The sequence below is a fragment of the Arachis ipaensis genome, chromosome B4 (assembly GCF_059453495.1).
Source record: "Arachis ipaensis isolate K30076 ecotype BB chromosome B4, ASM5945349v1, whole genome shotgun sequence".
Lineage (NCBI taxonomy): Eukaryota > Viridiplantae > Streptophyta > Magnoliopsida > Fabales > Fabaceae > Arachis > Arachis ipaensis.
Genome location: NC_142439.1, coordinates 45878043 through 45899212, shown reverse-complemented (window position 1 = coordinate 45899212; position 21170 = coordinate 45878043). Strand labels below are relative to the sequence as shown.

Genomic DNA, 21170 nt, shown 5'->3' with positions numbered 1-21170 from the left:
TTATGATATGGTTTGGCTGTGCTTGAAATTGATTGTTTGTATGAGTAATTCTTGTTGAAATTTTGGTGAAAATTTGATGAAATTCATGCTATGAATGTGTGTTCTTGTGGCTGCTGGAAAACGAAACCCTAGAGCTTAAATTGAGGTTCAATTTGTGTTAAAATCATGTAGAAAAGATGGGGTTTTAGTGGCTGGAAATTTATTTTGAATTATGGTAAAAATCGGTTGCTGAAAAGACATAAAAACGGGTAAAAACAAAGAAAGAATCTGAAGAATTTACGAAGAACACGAAGAACACTTTGAGTGTGGCGAAGAACAATGAAGAACACCTTTTTGATCCATAAAAGGGCAAGGAAGTAAATATTTTGGTGTTTGGGGGGTTATTTTGTAATTTCCAAAAGTTAGGGTGGTAAAAGTAGAAATATTAAAAGTTACGGGTGGTAAAAAGTGAATTTTAAAGGTTAAAGGTTAAAGTAAAGTTAATTTTCGAAAATTTAATAATAAAATAATAAATAATAATAAAATATTAAATAATAATATTTAATTAAAAATAATATTTTAATAAAAATAATAAAATAATGCGGAAAAGGCAGTTTTCTGTAAAAGCTTTAGAAAGACAACTTTAAGCGCAGAATCTCATAATTACCTTCATAAAACACTTAGGGATTGGTAAGAACATATTAGTGAGGCAAAGATAAAAGAAAGATAAAAAGTTGAAGAAAAGATAAAAACTAAAGAAAAGTCTGTAAGGTTTTAATAACAGAAAAACAGACAGAAATTAGTGAACGAACTAGGGCAACATAGTTAGTCCTTGAGTTGCGACTAGGGTTAGGTATTATATGAAAAGTTAAACTGTTTCAGTATAGAGTTAATGAACCTATACTTGGGACAGGCGACCTATTCATACCGAAATTTACATAAACTTTAAATACATACGTTAAGCAGAGAAATCAGAGCAGAGTAGAGAAACACAGAAAACAGAGTAACCAGAGTAAAGTAAAGAAATAAAGAGAAAAAGAGTAATATAGATACAGATGAAAAGAGTAATCAGAGAAGAGAAAAAAGATACAGAGAACGGAGTAATTAAAACAGAGTAAAGAGATACAGAGAAAAGAGAAACTAGAACAGAGTAAAGAGATATAAAGAGAAGAGTAATATAATAAAGAGATATTTATGTATATTAGTTGCTTAATGCAACCCAGAGCTATATTTATATATATATTAGTTGCTTGATGCAACCCAGAGCTATATTTAATATATATTAGTTGCTTAATGCAACCCAGAGCTTCTGTAGGGAAACTAAGTTACCTACAGCTATTTTTCGCTTCCCCAGAGTAGAGCAGAGTATATATATATTTTCCTACAGTAAGCATAGGCTGTCTCAAATGAGCGGCTATTATTATATGCGCATTTATTTAGGAACGGAAAATCGTATTCGAGAAATCGGGATTACTCGTGACCGGATAAATGTCGGGATTGTGGGCAGCCAACCGACACATGAGCTCATGGCCTGCGCTAGGGCTAGACATGCATCATTCTTGTCTGCGCATCATTCTCTGTTGCATTCCTTTCTGTGTGTGATCTACTTCTTTATGTTTGTCTGCTCGTATGCTATTTCTGTGTTTTATTTTCTTGTATTCTTTTGTTTGTGTTCTGCTTTTTGTTGTCTCTACTTTCTCTTTCTATCTTTATCTTCTGTTTACTACTTCGCTATATTCTGTTACTCGTCTACTAATCGACCCCAAATAAATGAACGTAACTAATAACCCCGACCCTACTAAGAACTCCCCAGTTCTTACCCCTTCTCTCTCCCTTTCCCCTTCAGATGGAAGTAAGAGTACCTTACCATAGTTCGCTGATGACCGTTCGCAAGAAGAGGATTCTGCTCTAGATAGTCTTCTTAGTCTAGGGTGAATATCGTTCTCTAATTATATGTATATACTGTGAGACTAGCCAACGTCTGCACCCCGTTCGTATGCGTACTTTAACCTAAATCCTGTGTACGAGATTCCTATTGTGTGGCTACTTCATGAGGTACCAGAGAGACGTCCTGTGAAAAAGTCTGATCGTGCAGAGGAGTAGCAGATGATGTTCTATCTTTTGATAACGTTCCACTTGACTTGAGTTTTGAAGACCTAGAACGTACTTTCCCTCGCTTTAGTAGTTTAGAGGGACTAGGTGAGTATAGAGTCTAGGCTAGCCTAGGTGCCAGCTTAGGGACCTCTTGAACAGGTCAGGACCTGGGATGTTGTATGTATATATATGTATATAGATATTATTTAGCTATATCTAGGGGTGTTCTAACTAACAGTCTATATGCTAATAAAGGCTGAATCACCGAATGTTGTCAACTACTTGTGACGTATTTTTGTGTGGTTGTTTATAACTGTTTTATCTGTTATTACTTGTTAATTGATTATAAATGATTCTGTCTATTAATCCAAATGTTTTCAAAAAAAAAAAATACACCACGCAAATTAACTACACGTTTAACAACGAATCAGGCTCATATGATAAATAATAGATAATAATTAGGAAGACAAATTGGTAGCGCTCAGTTTCCGGTATGATCTAGACATATTGAAAATTGGGTCGTTACATGGGTCATGGGGGGGAAACGGGTATTGGCTAGGGTTTTAGGCTTTCATTCTTTTTGAGTAAAAATTAGGGTTAGGGGCAAATTGGTCATTTCAAATAAAAATTTGAAATAATATAGTAATTGAAATCCAAATTAAATCCAATACTAATTGTATATAGAAAATACTATTTGATCATCCATTTTTACAAATTACTTTTAATAAAATGCCCAAATTAAATAATTAGAAATAATATACTTAATTTCTTCATTTTCCAAAATAGCAGTATTAATATTTAAAATATTACTTATCTAATCCAAATCATACAAAATCCTTATTATTTCATAACTATCAACTTTATAATTCAAATATAGAAAATAATCCAATAATTATAAAATTGGATAATAATCATAACTCATCTCAAATTCAATAAATCAAAACTTGCCTTAATTATCTTTAATAAAATAATTTCTGAAATTAAGGCTATAAATAACTATGATTTGAGACTTGATCATAATAAGACTTTTCAAAGCTTTTGGGTCTTACAGAAGAACTTCCACCAACAACAAAGAAGGGGCCGGCCAGGCTGCTACAAAAATACTTGCACTTCTAAGAAGTTAAAAAAAAGTGTAAACAGAAATTAACTAAACCAAAATACTAAGATCACAAACTGAGTTGAAATACTAAAATATATATGATCATCATACTATTCCAAAACAATAAAATAGATTTGAAACTCATATTAGAATTTAGATTTGAAACAAGAAAGGTAGCATGAATAGCAATCACCAATTAAAAATTTCTTAGCCAAGACTACAACAATTTGTTGCTGATTCTGAAACAGCTAAGCTGAGGCAAAATGTTGCCCATCAATTGTATGTTAAATTAGTCCAAAACTCTGTTTCAATTCCATGCTAAAGTTGTCATATAGAAATACTTGCCGCTTGTGCAATTTTCCGTTTGATAACCTGATTTGTAGCTTCAGCAACTTGCCCAACTTCTATAAAAAAAATTCAGTTAGTGGAATCTAATATAAGGATCATTTATGTAACAAAATACTTTAGAAACACACATATTATTTGTTTTCCCAGCTATCATAGAAAACAAAATAACCATTTGGTGTATATGTCTCTATTATTACATCATACTTGGCCAATTATTTTACAAAATATTAAACATAAATAAAAACAATAGATAAATGAAATGGAAATTAAAATGCATATAATAAATGGACAAAGAGAAAGAAATTAATTCTGGAATATACCATTCCCATCTTCACTCTAAATAGCCTTACTACCAATAGGATATTTATCACCTAAATCAATCCTAATATTATTTACCAAACAATCCTCTGTGGACAAAAAACACACAAATGAGATGATACAGTAAATTACCTAGCTACTGCCAGCAGGACCCATAACAAGTTGTGCATAACCCATAACACTTTTGTATAATTTTAATCGTGAGCAATCTCAATGGCAGAAATTGAACTTCTCGATGGCAGCATTTGCAAATTCCTCTTACTCAAATTGAACAAAGCCATACCTTTTCCTCTTCCCATCCTCCGACATCTCAACTTTGCTGGACAAGACATTTCCAAACTTTTGAAATAAATAATGTAATTCCGCATTGATGAGCGGATAATTTATACGCTTTTTGACATTGTTTTTAGTATGTTTTTAGTAGGATCTAGTTACTTTTAGGGATGTTTTTAATAGATTTTGTGTTAAATTCACATTTCTGGACTTTACTATGAGTTTGTGTGTTTTTCTGTGATTTTAGGTATTTTCTGGCTGAAATTGAGGGACTTGAGCAGAAATCAGATTCAGAGGTTGAAAAAGGACTGCTGATGCTGTTGGATTCTGACCTCCCTGCACTCAAAGTGGATTTTCTGGAGCTACAGAACTCGAAATGGCGCGCTTCCAATTGCGTTGGAAAGTAGACATCCAGGGCTTTCCAGCAATATATAATAGTCCATACTTTGGCCAAGAATTGACGACGTAAACTGGCGTTCAACGCCAGCCTTCTGCCCAAATCTGGAGTCCAGCGCCAGAAAAGGATCCAAAACCAGAGTTGAACGCCCAAACTGGCACAAAAACTGGCGTTCAACTCCACAAATAGCCTCTGCACGTGCAACACTTAAGCTCAGCCCAAACACACACCAAGTGGGCCCCGGAAGTGGATTTATGCATCAATTACTTACTCATGTAAACCCTAGTGACTAGTTTATTATAAATAGGACCTCTTACTATTGTATTAGGCATCTTTGGATTACCTTATGATCCTTTGATCACGTTTTAAGGGGCTGGCCATCTCGGCCATGCCTGGACCTTCACTTATGTATTTTTAACGGTAGAGTTTCTACACTCCATAGATTAAGGTGTGGAGCTCTGCTGTCCCTCAAAGATTAATGCAAAGTACTACTGTTTTCTATTCAATTCATCTTATTTCGCTTCTAAGATATCCATTCGCACCCAAGAACATGATGAAGGTGATGATTATGTGTGACGCTCATCATCCTTCTCCCTTATGAACGCGTGCCTGACAAACACTTCTGTTCTACATGAATTAAGCTAGAATGAGTATCTCTTAGATCTCCTAACCAGAATCTTCGTGGCGTAAGCTAGAATGATGGCGGCATTCAAGAGAATCCGGAAGGTCTAAACCTTGTCTGTGGTATTCTGAGTAGGATTCAATGATTGAATGACTGTGACGAGCTCCGAACTCGCGATTGCAGGGCGTTAGTGACAGACGCAAAAGGATAGTAAATCCTATTCCAGCATGATCGAGAACCGACAGATGAATAGTCATGCCGTGACAGGGTGCGTGAGCATATTATTCACTGAGAGGATAAGATGAAGCCATTGACAAGGGTGATGCCTCCAGACGATTAGCCGTGCCGTGACAGGGCATTGGATCATTTTCCCGTGAGATGACCGAAAGTAGCCGTTGACAGTGGTGATGTATCACATAAAGCCAGCCATGGAAAGGAGTAAGACCGATTGGATGAAGATAGCAGGAAAGCAGAGGTTCAGAGGAACGAAAAGCATCTCCATTCGCTTATCTGAAATTCCTACCAATGATTTACATAAGTATCACTATCCCTATTTTATTATTTATTATTCGAAAACTCCATGATTATTTTATATCCGCCTGACTAAGATTTACAAGGTGACCATAGCTTGCTTCATACCAACAATCTCCGTGGGATTCGACCCTTACTCACGTAAGGTATTACTTGGACGACCCAGTGCACTTGCTGGTTAGTTGTATCGAAGTTGTGACAATTATGAATTAAGATCAGAGCACCAAGCTCTGGAGCCATTACCAGGATTTGTTCGAGCCTGGAGATCACAATTTCGTGCATCAAGTTTTTGGCGCCGTTGCCGGGGATTGTTTGTGTTTGGACAACTGACGGCTCATCTTGTTGCTCAGATTAGGTAATTTTCTTTTCGTTTTGTTTTCAAAAAAAAAATCTTTCAAAAATATTTTCAAAAATCTCTCATATGTTTTCGAAAAAAAAATAAAAATAAAAATGTTTTCAAAAATTTATTCAAAATTTTTAAGAATGAATTCTAGTGTTTCATGAAGCATGTGGAGCCTGGCTGGCTGTAAAGCCATGTCTAAATTCTTTTGGACTGAGGCTTCCAAACCATCAGAGGCAAGCTACATACTTGGTAAATGATGAGCAGCAATTTGTTATCAAGAGCAATATACTCTGGTGTTACATGCTGAAGCTTGGCTGGCCATTGGCCATGTCTAGTGTTTTGGACTGGAGCTTTCTTTGAAAGCTTGGCTGGCTAGTGAGCCATGTCTAATTCCTGGACTGAAGCTTTAGACTAACATGGCAAGATTCCTAGAATTCATATTAAAAATTTTGGAATCCTTATTTTTTCTTTTTCATATTATTTTCGAAAAAAAAAATCCAAAAAAAAATTAGAAAATCATAAAAATCAAAAATATTTTGTGTTTCTTGTTTGAGTCTTGAGTCATATCATAAGTTTGGTGTCACTTGCATATGCATCTTGCATTTTTTCGAAAATATCATGCATTCATAGTGTTCTTCATGATCTTCAAGTTGTTCTTGGTAAGTCTTCTTGTATGATCTTGATGATTTTTTGTTTTGTGTCTTTTCATGTTTATCATATGCATTCTTGAATTCTTAGTGCGCAAGCATTAAAGAATTCTAAGTTTGGTGTCTTGCATGTTTTCTTTGCATTAAAAATTTTTCAAAAATATGTTCTTGATGTTCATCATGACATTCAAAGTGTTCTTGGTGTTCATCTTGACATTCATAGCATTCTTGCATGCATTCATTGTTTTGATCTAAAAATTTCATGCATTGCATATTTTTCATGTTTTTCATAAAAATTTCAAAAATCAAAAAAATATCTTTCCCTTTTTCTCTCATCAAATTCGAAAATTTGAGTTGACTTTTTCAAAAATTTTTAAAAATCAAGTTGTTTCTCATGAGTTAAATCAAATTTTCAATTTGAAAATCTTATCTTTTTCAAAATCTTTTTCAAAAATCAAATCTTTTTCAAAATTATTAGTTATTTTCGAAAATTCCAAAAATATTTTTCAAAAATCTTTTTCTTATTTTTATATCATAATTTTCGAAAATAACATAATCAATTAATGTTTTGATTCAAAAATTTGAAGTTTGTTACTTGCTTGTTAAGAAAGATTCAAACTTTAAGTTCTAGAATCATACCTTGTGATTTCTTATGAATCAAGTCATTAATTAAGATTTTAAAAATAAAATCTTTTTCAAAACTAATTTTATCATATCTTTTCAAAAATATCTTCTTATCTTATCTTTTTCAAAAAAATATCTTTTCAAAATATCTTTCCTAACCTCCTAACCTCTTATCTTTTCAAAAATTTGTTTCAACTAACTAACTAACTTTTTGTTTGTTTCTTAACTTTTTCAAAACTACCTAACTAACTCTCTCTCTCTAATTTTCGAAAATATCTCCCCCTTTTTCAAAAATTTCTTTTTAATTAACTAATTATTTTTATTTTTATTTTTATTTCAAAAAAAATTTTCGAAAAATACTAACAAATTTTCAAAAAAACCAATTTTCAAAAATCACTAACTCCTTTTCAAAATAATTTTCGAAAATTATACCTCCCCCATCCTATTCTATTTATTCATTCATATCCTAACATCTCATCTCACATCTCTTCCATTCGTACAGTTGCATTTCTTCTTTTACATCACATTCTTTGTCTCCCCCTTCTCTTCCACTCACAAAGGGATCCCTATACTGTGGTATAAAGGATCTCTATTATTATTATCATTTTTCTGGCCATTCTTCCTTGTCATATGAGCAGGAGCAAGGATAAGAACATTCTTGTGGAAGCAGATCCAGAACCTGAAAGGACTCTGAAGAGAAAATTAAGAGAAGCTAAAATACAACAATCCAGAGATAACCTTTCAGAAATTTTCGAACAGGCAGAGGAGATGGCAGCCGAAAATAATAATAATGCAAGGAGGATGCTTGGTGACTTTACTGCACCTAATTCCAATTTACATGGAAGAAGCATCTCCATTCCTGCCATTGGAGCAAACAACTTTGAGCTGAAACCTCAATTAGTTTCTCTGATGCAGCAGAACTGCAAGTTTCATGGACTTCCATCTGAAGATCCTTTTCAGTTCTTAAATGAATTCTTGCAGATATGTGATACTGTTAAGACTAATGGAATAGATCCTGAAGTCTACAGGCTCATGCTTTTCCCTTTTGCTGTAAGAGACAGAGCTAGATTATGGTTGGATTCTCAACCTAAAGACAGCCTGAACTCTTGGGATAAGCTGGTCACGGCTTTCTTAAGCCAAGTACTTTCCTCCTCAAAAGCTGAGCAAGCTTAGAGCTGATGTTCAAACCTTCATACAGAAAGAAGGTGAATCCCTCTATGAAGCTTGGGAAAGATACAAACAGTTGACCAAAAAGTGTCCTTCTGACATGCTTTCAGAATGGACCATCCTGGATATATTCTATGATGGTTTATCTGAGCTATCAAAGATGTCACTGGACACTTCTGCAGGTGGATCCATTCACCTAAAGAAAACGCCTGCAGAAGCTCAAGAACTCATTGACATGGTTGCTAATAACCAGTTCATGTACACTTCTGAAAGGAATCCTGTGAGTAATGGGACGCCTATGAAGAAGGGAGTTCTTGAGGTTGATACTCTGAATGCCATATTGGCTCAGAATAAAATATTGACTCAGCAAGTCAATATGATTTCTCAGAGTCTGCATGGAATGCAAGCAGCATCCAACAGTACTCAAGAGGCATCTTCCGAAGAAGAAGCCTATGATCCTGAGAACCCTGCAATAGCAGAGGTAAATTACTTAGGTGAACCTTATGGAAACACCTATAACTCAACATGGAGAAATCATCCAAATTTCTCATGGAAGGATCAAAAGCCCCAACAAGGCTTTAATAATGGTGGAAGAAACAGGTTTAGCAATAGCAAACCTTTTCCATCATCAACTCAGCAACAGATAGAGAACTCTGAACAAAATGCTTCTAATTTAGCAAATCTAGTCTCTGATCTATCTAAGGCCACTGTAAGTTTCATGAATGAAACAAGGTCTTCCATTAGAAATCTGGAAGCACAAGTGGGCCAGCTGAGTAAAAGGATCACTGAAATCCCTCCTAGTACTCTCCCAAGCAATACAGAAGAGAACCCAAAAGGAGAGTGCAAGGCCATTGACATAAGTGCCATGGCCGAACCTGAGAGGAGAGGAGAGGACGTGAATCCCAAGGAGGAAGACCTCCTGGGACGTCCAGTGATCAACAAGGAGCTTCCCTCTGGGAAATCAACGGACTCTGAGGCTCATCTAGAGACTATAGAGATCCCATTGAACCTCCTTATGCCCTTCATGAACTCTGATGAGTATTCCTCTTCTGAAGAGAATGAGGATGTCACTAAAGAGCAAACTGCCAAGTTTCTTGGTGCAATCATGAAGCTGAATGCCAAATTGTTTGGCATTGATGCTTGGGAAGTTGAACCTCCCTTGTTCATCAATAAACTAAGTGATCTGGATCAACTGACATTGCCTCAGAAGAGACAGGATCCTGGAAAGTTCATAATACCTTGTACCATAGGCACCATGATCTTTAAGGCTCTGTGTGACCTTAGTTCAGGAATAAACCTCATGCCCCTCTCTGTAATAGAGAAACTGGGAATCTATGGGGTGCAAGCTGCTAAAATCTCATTAGAGATGGCAGACGGCTCAAGAAAACAGGCTTATGGACAAGTAGAGGACGTGTTAGTAAAGGTTGAAGGCCTTTGCATCCCTGCTGATTTCATAGTCATGGATACTGGAAAGGAAGAGGATGAATCCATCATCCTAGGAAGACCTTTCCTGGCCACAGCAAGAGCTGTGATTGATGTTGACAGAGGTGAAATATTCCTTCAATGGAATGAGAACTCCATTGTGTTTAAAACTCAAGGATCTCCCTCTGCAACCATGGAGAGGAAGCAGAAAAAGCTTCTCTCCAAGCAGAGTCAACTAGAGCCCCCACAGTCAAACTCTAAGTTTGGTGTTGGGAGGCCACAACCAAACTCTAAGTTTGGTGATGAACTCCCATATCCAAACTCTAAGTTTGGTGTTGGAGAGTCTCAACAAAGCTCTGCACATCTGTGAGGCTCCATGAGAGCCCACTGTCAAGCTATTGACATTAAAGAAGCGCTTGTTGGGAGGCAACCCAATGTTTATCTAATTCTTATTTTTATTGTTTTTCATGTTTTCTTAGGTTCATGATCATGTGGAGTCACAAAATAAACAAAAAATTCAAAAACGGAATCAAAAACAGCAGAAGAAAAATCACACCCTGGAGGAGCATCTGTCTAGCGTTCAAACGCCAGAACAGAGCATAGTTCTGGCGCTGAACGCCCAGAATGGGAGCATCCTGGCGCTGAACGCCCAGAACAAGCATGGTTCTGGCGTTCAACGCCAGAAATGGCAGCAAATGGGCGTTGAACGCCCAGAGTTGTGTGCAAGGACATTTTGCATGCCTAAATTGGTGTAGGGATGTAAATGCCTTGACACCTCAAGATCTGTGGACCTCACAGGATCACCTCAGGATCTGTGGACCCCACAGGATCTCCACCTACCTCCACTCACTCTCTTCTCTCTTCTCAATCATCCTCTATTCCCAATAAACACTCTTCCCTATTAACTCTTTACCACTCACATCCAAACACCCACTTTCCTTCAAAATTCAACATCTCTTTCCCACCCAATCCCACCCATATGGCCGAATACACATCTCCCTCCATCTCCTCCATATCTTCTTCTTATTCTTCTATTCTTTCTTCTTTTGCTCGAGGGCGAGCAACATTCTAAGTTTGGTGTGGTAAAAAGCATAGCTTTTTTGTTTTTTCCATAACCATTGATGGCACCTAAGGCCAGAGAAGCCTCTAGAAAGAGGAAAGGGAAGACAAAAGCTTCCATCAAGGGTCTATAGCTCAGTGGTAGAACATTTGACTGCAAATCAAGAGATCCCTGAGATACCTCAGGGGATACATTTTCTTCCACACAATTATTGGAAGCAACTAAGGGTGGAACATCAAGAGCACTCCATCATCCTTCATGAAATCAGAGAAGATCTAAAAGCAATGAAGGAGGAGCATCAAAGACAAGGAAGAGACATAGAAGAGCTCAAGGACATCACTAAGGTGGACTCATTCCTTGTTCTTACTTTCTCTGTTTTTCATTTTCTATGTTATGTGCTTATCTATGTTTGTGTCTTCATTACATGATCATTAGTAGTAGTAACTATGTCTTAAAGTTATAAATGTCCTATGAATCCATCACCTCTCTTAAAAAAATGTTTTAAATCAAAAGAAGAAGAAGTACATGAGTTTTGAATTTATCCTTGAACTTAGTTTAATTATATTGATGTGGTGACAATGCTTCTTGTTTTCTGAATGTATGCTTGAACAGTGCATATGTCTTTTGAAGTTGTTGTTTAAGAATGTTAAATATGTTGGCTCTTGAAAGAATGATGACTAGGAGACATGTTATTTGATAATCTGAAAAATCATAAAAATGATTCTTGAAGCAAGAAAAAGCAGCAAAGAACAAAGCTTGCAGAAAAAAAAATAGAAAAAAAAAATAGGCGAAAAAAAAATATAGAAAGAAAAAGAAAAAGCAAGCAGAAAAAGCCAAAAGCTCTTAAAACCAAGAGGCAAGAGCAAAAAGCCAATAACCCTTAAAACCAAAAGACAAGGGCAAATAAAAAGGATCCCAAGGCTTTGAGCATCAGTGGATAGGAGGGCCTAAAGGAATAAAATCCTGGTCTAAGCGGCTAAACCAAGTTGTCCCTAACCATGTGCTTGTGGCGTGTAGGTGTCAAGTGAAAACTTGAGACTGAGCGATTAAAGTCAAGATCCAAAGCAAAAAAAAAAAGAGAGTGTGCTTAAGAACCCTGGACACCTCTAATTAGGGACTTTAGCAAAGCTGAGTCACAATCTGAAAAGGTTCACCCAATTATGTGTCTGTGGCATTTATGTATCCGATGGTAAAACTGGAAAACAAAGTGCTTAGGGCTACGGCCAAGACTCATAAAGAAGCTGTGTTCAAGAATCATCATACTGAACTAAGAAAGTCAATAACACTATTCGAAATCTGAAGTTCCTATAGATGCCAATCATTCTGAACCTCAATGGATAAAGTGAGATGCCAAAACTATTCAAGAGGCAAAAAGCTATAAGTCCCGCTCATATGATTGAAGCTCTGTTTCATTGATAGTTTGGAATTTATAGTATATTCTATTCTTTTTATCCTATTTTGATTTTCAGTTGCTTGGGGACAAGCAACAATTTAAGTTTGGTGTTGTGATGAGCGGATAATTTATACGCTTTTTGACATTGTTTTTAGTATGTTTTTAGTAGGATCTAGTTACTTTTAGGGATGTTTTTAACAGATTTTGTGTTAAATTCACATTTCTGGACTTTACTATGAGTTTGTGTGTTTTTCTGTGATTTCAGGTATTTTCTGGCTGAAATTGAGGGACTTGAGCAGAAATCAGATTCAGAGGTTGAAAAAGGACTGCTGATGCTGTTGGATTCTGACCTCCCTGCACTCAAAGTGGATTTTCTGGAGCTACAGAACTCGAAATGGTGCGCTTCCAATTGCGTTGGAAAGTAGACATCCAGGGCTTTCCAGCAATATATAATAGTCTATACTTTGGCCAAGAATTTACGACGTAAACTGGCGTTCAACGCCAGCCTTCTGCCCAAATCTGGAGTCCAGCGCCAGAAAAGGATCCAAAACCAGAGTTGAACGCCCAAACTGGCACAAAAACTGGCGTTCAACTCCACAAATGGCCTCTGCACGTGCAACACTTAAGCTCAGCCCAAACACACACCAAGTGGGCCCCGGAAGTGGATTTATGCATCAATTACTTACTCATGTAAACCCTAGTGACTAGTTTATTATAAATAGGACCTCTTACTATTGTATTAGGCATCTTTGGATTACCTTATGATCCTTTGATCACGTTTTAGGGGGCTGGCCATCTCGGCCATGCCTGGACCTTCACTTATGTATTTTTAACGGTAGAGTTTCTACACTCCATAGATTAAGGTGTGGAGCTCTGCTGTCCCTCAAAGATTAATGCAAAGTACTACTGTTTTCTATTCAATTCTTCTTATTTCGCTTCTAAGATATCCATTCGCACCCAAGAACATGATGAAGGTGATGATTATGTGTGACGCTCATCATCCTTCTCCCTTATGAACGCGTGCCTGACAAACACTTCTGTTCTACATGAATTAAGCTAGAATGAGTATCTCTTAGATCTCCTAACCAGAATCTTCGTGGCGTAAGCTAGAATGATGGCGGCATTCAAGAGAATCTGGAAGGTCTAAACCTTGTCTGTGGTATTCTGAGTAGGATTCAATGATTGAATGACTGTGACGAGCTCCGAACTCGCGATTGCAGGGCGTTAGTGACAAACGCAAAAGGATAGTAAATCCTATTCCAGCATGATCGAGAACCGACAGATGAATAGCCGTGCCGTGACAGGGTGCGTGAGCATATTATTCACTGAGAGGATAAGATGAAGCCATTGACAAGGGTGATGCCTCCAGACGATTAGCCGTGCCATGACAGGGCATTGGATCATTTTCCCGTGAGATGACCGAAAGTAGCCGTTGACAGTGGTGATGTATCACATAAAGCCAGCCATGGAAAGGAGTAAGACCGATTGGATGAAGATAGCAGGAAAGCAGAGGTTCAGAGGAACGAAAAGCATCTCCATTCGCTTATCTGAAATTCCTACCAATGATTTACATAAGTATCTCTATCCCTGTTTTATTATTTATTATTCGAAAACTCCATGATTATTTTATATCCGCCTGACTGAGATTTACAAGGTGACCATAGCTTGCTTCATACCAACAATCTCCGTGGGATTCGACCCTTACTCACGTAAGGTATTACTTGGACGACCCAGTGCACTTGCTGGTTAGTTGTATCGAAGTTGTGACAATTATGAATTAAGATCAGAGCACCAAGTTCTGGAGCCATTACCAGGATTTGTTCGAGCCTGGAGATCACAATTTCGTGCATCACGCATCATCTATGGATTTAGCTAAGTTCTATCGTAGTACAAGAAAAACAAAAGAATTCACTTTACAAATGATATTGATCCTGGCATATGATTAAGTATGGTGTACTGTAAACAAATAGACATATACCTTAACAAAAACATCCCCTCTGCCATTTTTTCTCACATCAGGATCGTGATGAGACCACATGACCCTTATCACTTTTCCATGTAGTAAAGAATGATTCTTCAACTCAATTGCATGACTTGCTATTCATGAAAATCAAAGACAACGAATTAAATTAATAGTAATTAGACTACATTAATTAACAAGATAACATTCTTAATATGCTATGATTTTATTTTTTCAATCCTTTTTAGTTAGTGGAAACTTAGAATTTTTACCCTACATATGAAAATCAAGAATAGTAGTAACACAACATAGTTAAAAGAAATTACTAGCAAAAATAATTGAACATTGTAAAACCTATCTTGTATGTTCCAAGCTGATACGGTTTAATCAAACTCAATCACATGTATGAATATCCTTTACAATTTACAATTTCCAGTTTATTAAAAATCGATACACAAGCCCAGCTTGATGGAAGCCTGAAACTTATATCAACATATCCCCAAACTAATAAGATAAAAAGTAATTAAATAAAATCATCGACAATACGAGAAAATCTCATATCACAAGTTATTTGTCCTTCTCCTACAGTATAAACTTCGTTCACATCTCAATCATATAACCCTAATTTTCAAAACAAAACTGACTCAGATTTTTCTCAAGATGCTGCGCTTCAATAATAATACCCAAAAAAATGACACACAAAGATTTCTACAACTCGAGTTCACCATTTAGCTCAACGCAGAAAAAGCAGAAAGAATAGCAATCTAATGCAGTAGCCAGCAGGGGAAAGAATGTTAACGCTACCAGCTAAAGATCCTCCACTCTTTGGAAAATCAAGTTCTTCCTCAACGAAAAAATGAAAAGGAAAAAAAAAGAAAACAGAAAAGGAAGAAGACCGACAAATACAAGATCCATTCAGCTCATGCTAGTTGAGTCAGACTGCACGACAAAAATTGAATACGATATAGAAAACCCTAATTAAATATGAAATTGTGATATAGAACTCTAATTAAATTTAACACAGGCTAGTGATTAGGAAGTGTGGATTAGGAACCCTAATTGCCTAAATCAGGAAAAAAACTAAAAGCCTACCTATTGTGATGAGGGAAAGCCAATTGAGCAGGGATGGATGGAGAAGAGGTGGCACGAGTTGCAAAGGAGACGCGGAGCACAAGAAACCAGCAGCGAGCAAAGAAGCAAAAGAGCACAGCGAGGCAGTGGTACGACGTAGGAGAGCTGCAGCATTGTTGCGAAGTAGCAAAGCACGAAGGCGGTGCATCGTAATAGAGCCGCGGTGGTGGTGTGGTGTAGCAGAGCCGTGTGAGGATGTAGTGCAAGGAGAAAAGGAAGGTATGGACGAGGTTGAGGAAGAGAGTAAAGATCTCTCTCTTAGCTTTCTGCGAAAGGAGAAGGAGGGCACGGGCGTTAAAAGGGAAAAAAATTCCTAGTAGTGCGCATATATTAGGAAACGCTTATAAAGCGTACCCAAAACCTAACGATTAGACCATCTTTGAAAAGCGTCTTTTTTGGTGAGAAAAGTGTACCCATAAATATTAAGATAAGACTACGCTTTATAAGTAATCTTTATAATATCTAAGGAGACACTTTTCAAGTGATGCCATAACTGTATTTTCTATTTTCTATAAAATAGTAACACAGAGAAAAGTGTAACCTATTCTATACGTTTTTCAAATGTAGCGTAAGAAAAGTGTGGTTGAATGGGTGTTTGTTGTAGTGGAAGGAGGAGAAGGAAAAGGAGGAGACGAAGGAGGAGATGGAGATGGTGGTGGTAGTGATGACGACGATAACGAAAGAAAAGATGAAGAAGAAAAGAGAAGGAGAAGCAGCAGCAACAGTAACAAGGGTGTAAGGAGAAGGAGGGAGAGGAGGAGAAAGAGAATGACGAGAGGGAGGAGGAGGAGGAGAAACGTGCGTACACGTAATGTGAAAAACGGTTATAACAACTTATTAAATTTGGTTAAATATTTTGCTTAGTTGTAGAACTTTATTCTTTTAATATTTTTATATCAATGAGTACTTTTGGAGTTGTTTTGTAGCAGTAGTGTTTTCTTAAATTTTGAAAAGCGTAAAACTTCTAAAATAAAAATATTCACGTATAGACTAAAATAGTATAGACAATACACTCACATATATACTAAAATAGTACATACAATACGAAAAGTGTTTATTGCAAATTAAAAAGAGGAACTCGCGCCTAGATTTCTCTCATGTTTGCAATATGCCTGGAAGCATGCACCCATCTATAATGACTATTATTTCCGGAGTTATTTGAAATACTGGTTTGGGTCTGATCGTGAGGTCCAAACTTTTTATAGGGCAGCGTCTGACGTGTTTTTGCGCTTAAGTGCTGTCGTCTGATTTTCTCGTAGAAGGTAGCTAAAGAGTGGTACCTGCAAGACACTCTGATGCTTAAGTTATCAAGGGTTTTAAGCAGGTTTTTAGTAGATTAGAAAGTGTGTATACCTAAAGAGTGTCAGTGTATTTATAGTAGAGCTAATAACCACCTTTGTTGAAGTAGTTCCACCTTTATCGATGGATAACTGTTCCATTTATCTTGAGAGTTTGTTAAGATCTATCTTTCAGATAAGATAGAAATAGTTTGAGAGATTTGAGAAGGCAGTTACTTGCTTAACCAAGTAGAGCTAGACTCCCTTCGTTGTATCCGACCTCCTTTAAAGAGGTTGGATATATGGTGGAGATCCCCCTTTAAGTCAGACTTTTTATCTTTATTGGGCCTGATTTTTATACATTGGGTCAGGACATAAACAACTATCATTGCTTGAAAACTTTATTAAAATGTAATTTTTCCTAAATAAATACGTGCAACTCCAAAGTCCTAATCCTAACACCCAAAGGCATAGCCATTTTGTCATGGACAAACATTATTAATATTAATTTTTAGATTGTTAAATACAAACATTATTAGCATAGCTATCTACTAGAGTCTGTTCTCATTTTCCCATCAAGTTCTCTTCTTACGTTCTTTTTCAAGTTATACGTATATATCCTTCATCCACCAGATATATATTGCTACAAAAGCACTCTATTTCTGGAAGGAGCAGAATATGAAAGCAAATTCCTCTTCCTCGTCATTGTTACTGTACTATTGCTCTCACTATTAGGTTTCTTCCACGGCGGAATCTTACACGGTAAGAAGTTAAACCACGCCGGGTTCCCACAACTTCTCCGCGACAAGAAAAACGCAAAACACTCCTGCGCCGATCTCTGATTGGGAAGCCCCAAAATACAGTTCTTCCTCACATCAGCAACACCCTTCTTAATCATATTCCTGCACAGTGGTCCCACCTTGGTGAAGTAGTTATAGGACAGTGACAAATTCGCCAAGTTACCAAGCGCGCACACCACTTCCGGAATCTGTCCGTACAACAGGTTCCCGGCTAGGTTTAGCTGCTCCACGCTCTCCAAGCAGCCCAAGGAGGATGGCAACGGCCCTGTGAGGAGGTTGTTTCCGGCGTCCAAGAGGGTGGCCTTTTTCAAGAACCCGATCTCATAGGGCAGGCAACCGGTCAGGAGGTTGTTAAGGAAGAGAACCTCAGTCAGCGTGGCCGAGGCTTTTCTGATGCTTCGCGGAATGGGGCCGGTGAATTTGTTGTTTGCGAGAGTGAGGTAGAGAGCCTTTGTGTCCCCTAAGTTGTTGGGAAGAGTCAGGGCGAAATTGTTGTTGTTCAGAAAAAGTACGTCCAAAGCTTCGGTAAATATGCTGGGTGGCACTGTACCGGAAAACAAATTGTACCTTATACAAATAACAAGATACAAATATAAGTTCTAGGTCTAGTTTATACTAAAATTAGTTACTAAACACTAGTTATTAGTATAAAATATATATTAAAAATAAATTAAATAATATATATTAAATATATGTTTACTAATTTTAATATTTATATAATATTTTTTATATTTTTATTTTTGTAATTATTCATAAAGCTTAAAACTCCACATGAGTAAGCAAAGTGTACATACAAGTTGAAGGTATTTGATTATTATTATCCAGAAATTTAATGGTGAAACAAAATTGAACTTGCTTAAAATTTTTTTAAAAATGAAACATGATATTTAAAAGCTATTGATAATAAAATAATACACTTAAAATATTAAGAACTAAATTAAAATTTAGATCAAATATTGTGGAACAAAATAATATTTTACTCCAAAAAATAAGAAAAGAAAGAAGACAATAAAGACTAAAGAAGGTGAAAAAACAATAAAAGAACATACTTTTATCATGTCTAATAATTAAGAAAATGAAACTCCTTTTACAACTAATAATCATCTAACAAAATGCCAAAGAAAAAAAAGATAAAGGTAAAAAAATTATACGTACATTTTAACAATCATTTATCAAATTAGTAACGATGTATATATGTAGAAATATATATATGATATTTAATTTATTTTTTAATATATATTTTATATTTTAATATATATTTTATATAAGCAATTGATTTTTTCCCCTTAATTTTGATATGCAGATTGCACATAGCATAATTAAAAAGTAAAATAGTTGAATAATAATTGAAAAAAAAAGGTTGTTAATTTTCAATATTTTATTTTGACTAACAATGGTGGCTGGTTAGTGATTTTATTACCTAAACAATACATGTTTGATTAGTATTCAATGTAGAACATACGGTTAACATATTGTCTGAATAAAAAGAAAAAAAGAAATTTAGAAATTAATACTTTTGGCCGACGTTTAATTAATTTTGTTATTTTTTTCTCTTGTGTTTTTTTTTATCTTTGTGGTTCATCTTGAGTTGTTAACGGGAAAATAAATATTTACGTTATTTTTATCATGGAATTATTGACTGAGAAAAATAAAACAGAAAAAAAGAAAATTGTGCATGGTACCTTATGTCGAGAAAGGACAATGTGGGCATGTTGAGAACGGAAACGGGGAACACGCCGGAGAGGAGGTTGTTACTCAAGTCCAGTTCGTACAGGAACTTTAGTTTCGCTATGTTCGGAGAAATGGTGCCAGAGAAGTTGTTGGAGTTGGCGTGAAATATTGCCAAGTCCGGGAGCTGGTCTATGAAGCCGTCGAGGGACGGAGCGGAGAGCTGGAAGCCGTTGAAATCTATGGATGCGACGGTTACCGCGGTTTTGTTGTCGGGTGGGTTGTCGCAGTAGAAGCCAGTGTAGTTGCATATGTTTGGACCACTCCATGTTGAGGTTATACCCAACGGGTCAGAAGTTATTGTGGTCTTGAATGCTTGAATTATTGGGAATATAAGAGCTAGTCTCTCGTCTAAGAACCCTAAAATGTCTGGGATCGTCAAATCTAGTGATAGTGATGAACTTTCAAGGGTTTTGCAATTCACAAAGATAACACAACAAGAAGGAATTAGTAGTAAAAAGGTGATGAACAATGTTGTTGAAATTCCTGAACTATTTTCCATGATTTCAATATCTCAACAACCCTAAGGGAGTGGGTATATAGCATTGTTTGAAGAACCAAACCGAAACGGTCAATTTAATCGAATTAATTAGGAATCAATCACTAAGTCAGTTTTGTTCAAATAAAAAATTAATTGACAATGAATTAATCAAAAAAATAAAAAAACAATTAAAAGCTGAGTTAACCGATTGAATCAGTATAATTTTTTAAACAATTATTAATCAATTTAAAATAATAAAATACAATAATATTTTTTTAAAAATATATATATTATATAAATATATTATTTTATTATATACGATTCGATTGAATTTTAATTAAATTTTTAAATTTTTAATTCTATCAGTTTAATGACCAATTTGGTTTTTCGAATGAAGAATGCTTAGGGGCCAGAAACTTTGGTGATTTGTAGCTATCAAATAGCCATCAATAATGGTTTTAATGGTGTAAGATTGGTGTGAGATTTCATCAAATAGCTCACTTTTCTTTGCTGGTTACATGCTGGTCAGAATTTAACAAAGTTGCTGGCCCTAGACTTTTCCTTTCCAAATATTGTTATACAGTATATATGGGCCTTGCATTGTTTAATGATTTATAATGGATGATGGTTTTGTTTCTTCATTTGTATCATGAGAAGATTTAATTACATGTGGTTCTTCTTTCTTTTCCCCTTGATAACGGTGGTGGGATGATTATTGTTATATAAGAAGGGGTTTGAAATGATTGTTGTCAACAATGGGCACTAATGAGTAGAAGTCCAGCACATACACCAAGAACTTTTGATTTTGGAGATTTGATAAGCTAGCATTATAAGCGCACCGACTACAAATGGGAACATATATTTATGGGTTTTGAACTTTTTAAACCACATAACTTGGAAGAGGAGCATGAGAACACGCATTATGGGGTTTGAACTTTGTATAAAGTATAAACCACTTGAGAAAAAAGACATCATTTCAAAGGATGTGTATTTGGTTTTCTACATGTTGCTGCAAGAGTCAAAGAAATGTGAAATTGAAGTGTTATACTGTTTGAAGTTTGAACATCCACATCAAATGCAAAAGAAATATAAATGCTAAATGGATTTCTCTTTCACTTGATACCTCATTTTTAACTGATCTATTCATATCTCCAAATATTTTGAAGAGATTAGGGATCAGCAACTTTTGTAATTTATAGTTATCAAGTAGTCATTAATAATATTTTTAATAATGTGAAATTTTATCTAACGGTGTGAAATTATTTACTTTTCTTTTACTGATTACATGCTAACCAAAATTTAATAAAATTCTTGTCCCTAGACTTTTCCTTTGATTAAAATAGAAATAGATAACATTAATCAACTAATACTTTTTCTAAACTTCTTATGAGTTGTGACGCATAGTGATTACAACTCGATTAATTAATTTCAAAGCTTAACCAGTCATAAATCATCATTTTAAGATTTTTATTGAAT

At 35.8% G+C, this 21170-nt stretch overlaps 1 protein-coding gene and 1 non-coding gene across 2 annotated transcripts; both read right to left on the bottom strand.

Moving 5' to 3' along the window:
• Positions 1–8440: 8440 nt before the first annotated feature.
• Positions 8441–8548, bottom strand: LOC148567409 (small nucleolar RNA R71). The gene has a single exon (XR_015881520.1). It is a non-coding gene; the product is annotated as a small nucleolar RNA R71 (small nucleolar RNA).
• An 8552-nt stretch (positions 8549–17100) lies between these two features.
• LOC107637757 (uncharacterized protein At4g06744-like) lies at positions 17101–19783 on the bottom strand. The gene is made up of 2 exons (XM_016341093.3): positions 19168–19783; positions 17101–18052 (listed from the first exon to the last, which is right to left on the bottom strand). The coding sequence occupies exons 1-2, from the start codon at positions 19713–19715 to the stop codon at positions 17329–17331; spliced, it is 1272 nt and encodes a 423-aa protein (XP_016196579.1). The 5' UTR covers positions 19716–19783; the 3' UTR covers positions 17101–17328.
• Between the last annotated feature and the right edge of the window lie 1387 nt (positions 19784–21170).

Bases quoted from the DNA above. Each gene is read 5' to 3' on its own strand.
- LOC107637757 (XM_016341093.3), bottom strand. From the start codon at position 19,715: ATGGAAAATAGTTCAGGAATTTCAACAACATTGTTCATCACCTTTTTA. The intron at 18,053-19,167 runs GTACCATGCACA...TATTTGTATAAG, and splicing joins TTGTCCTTTCTCGACATAAG to GTACAATTTGTTTTCCGGTA.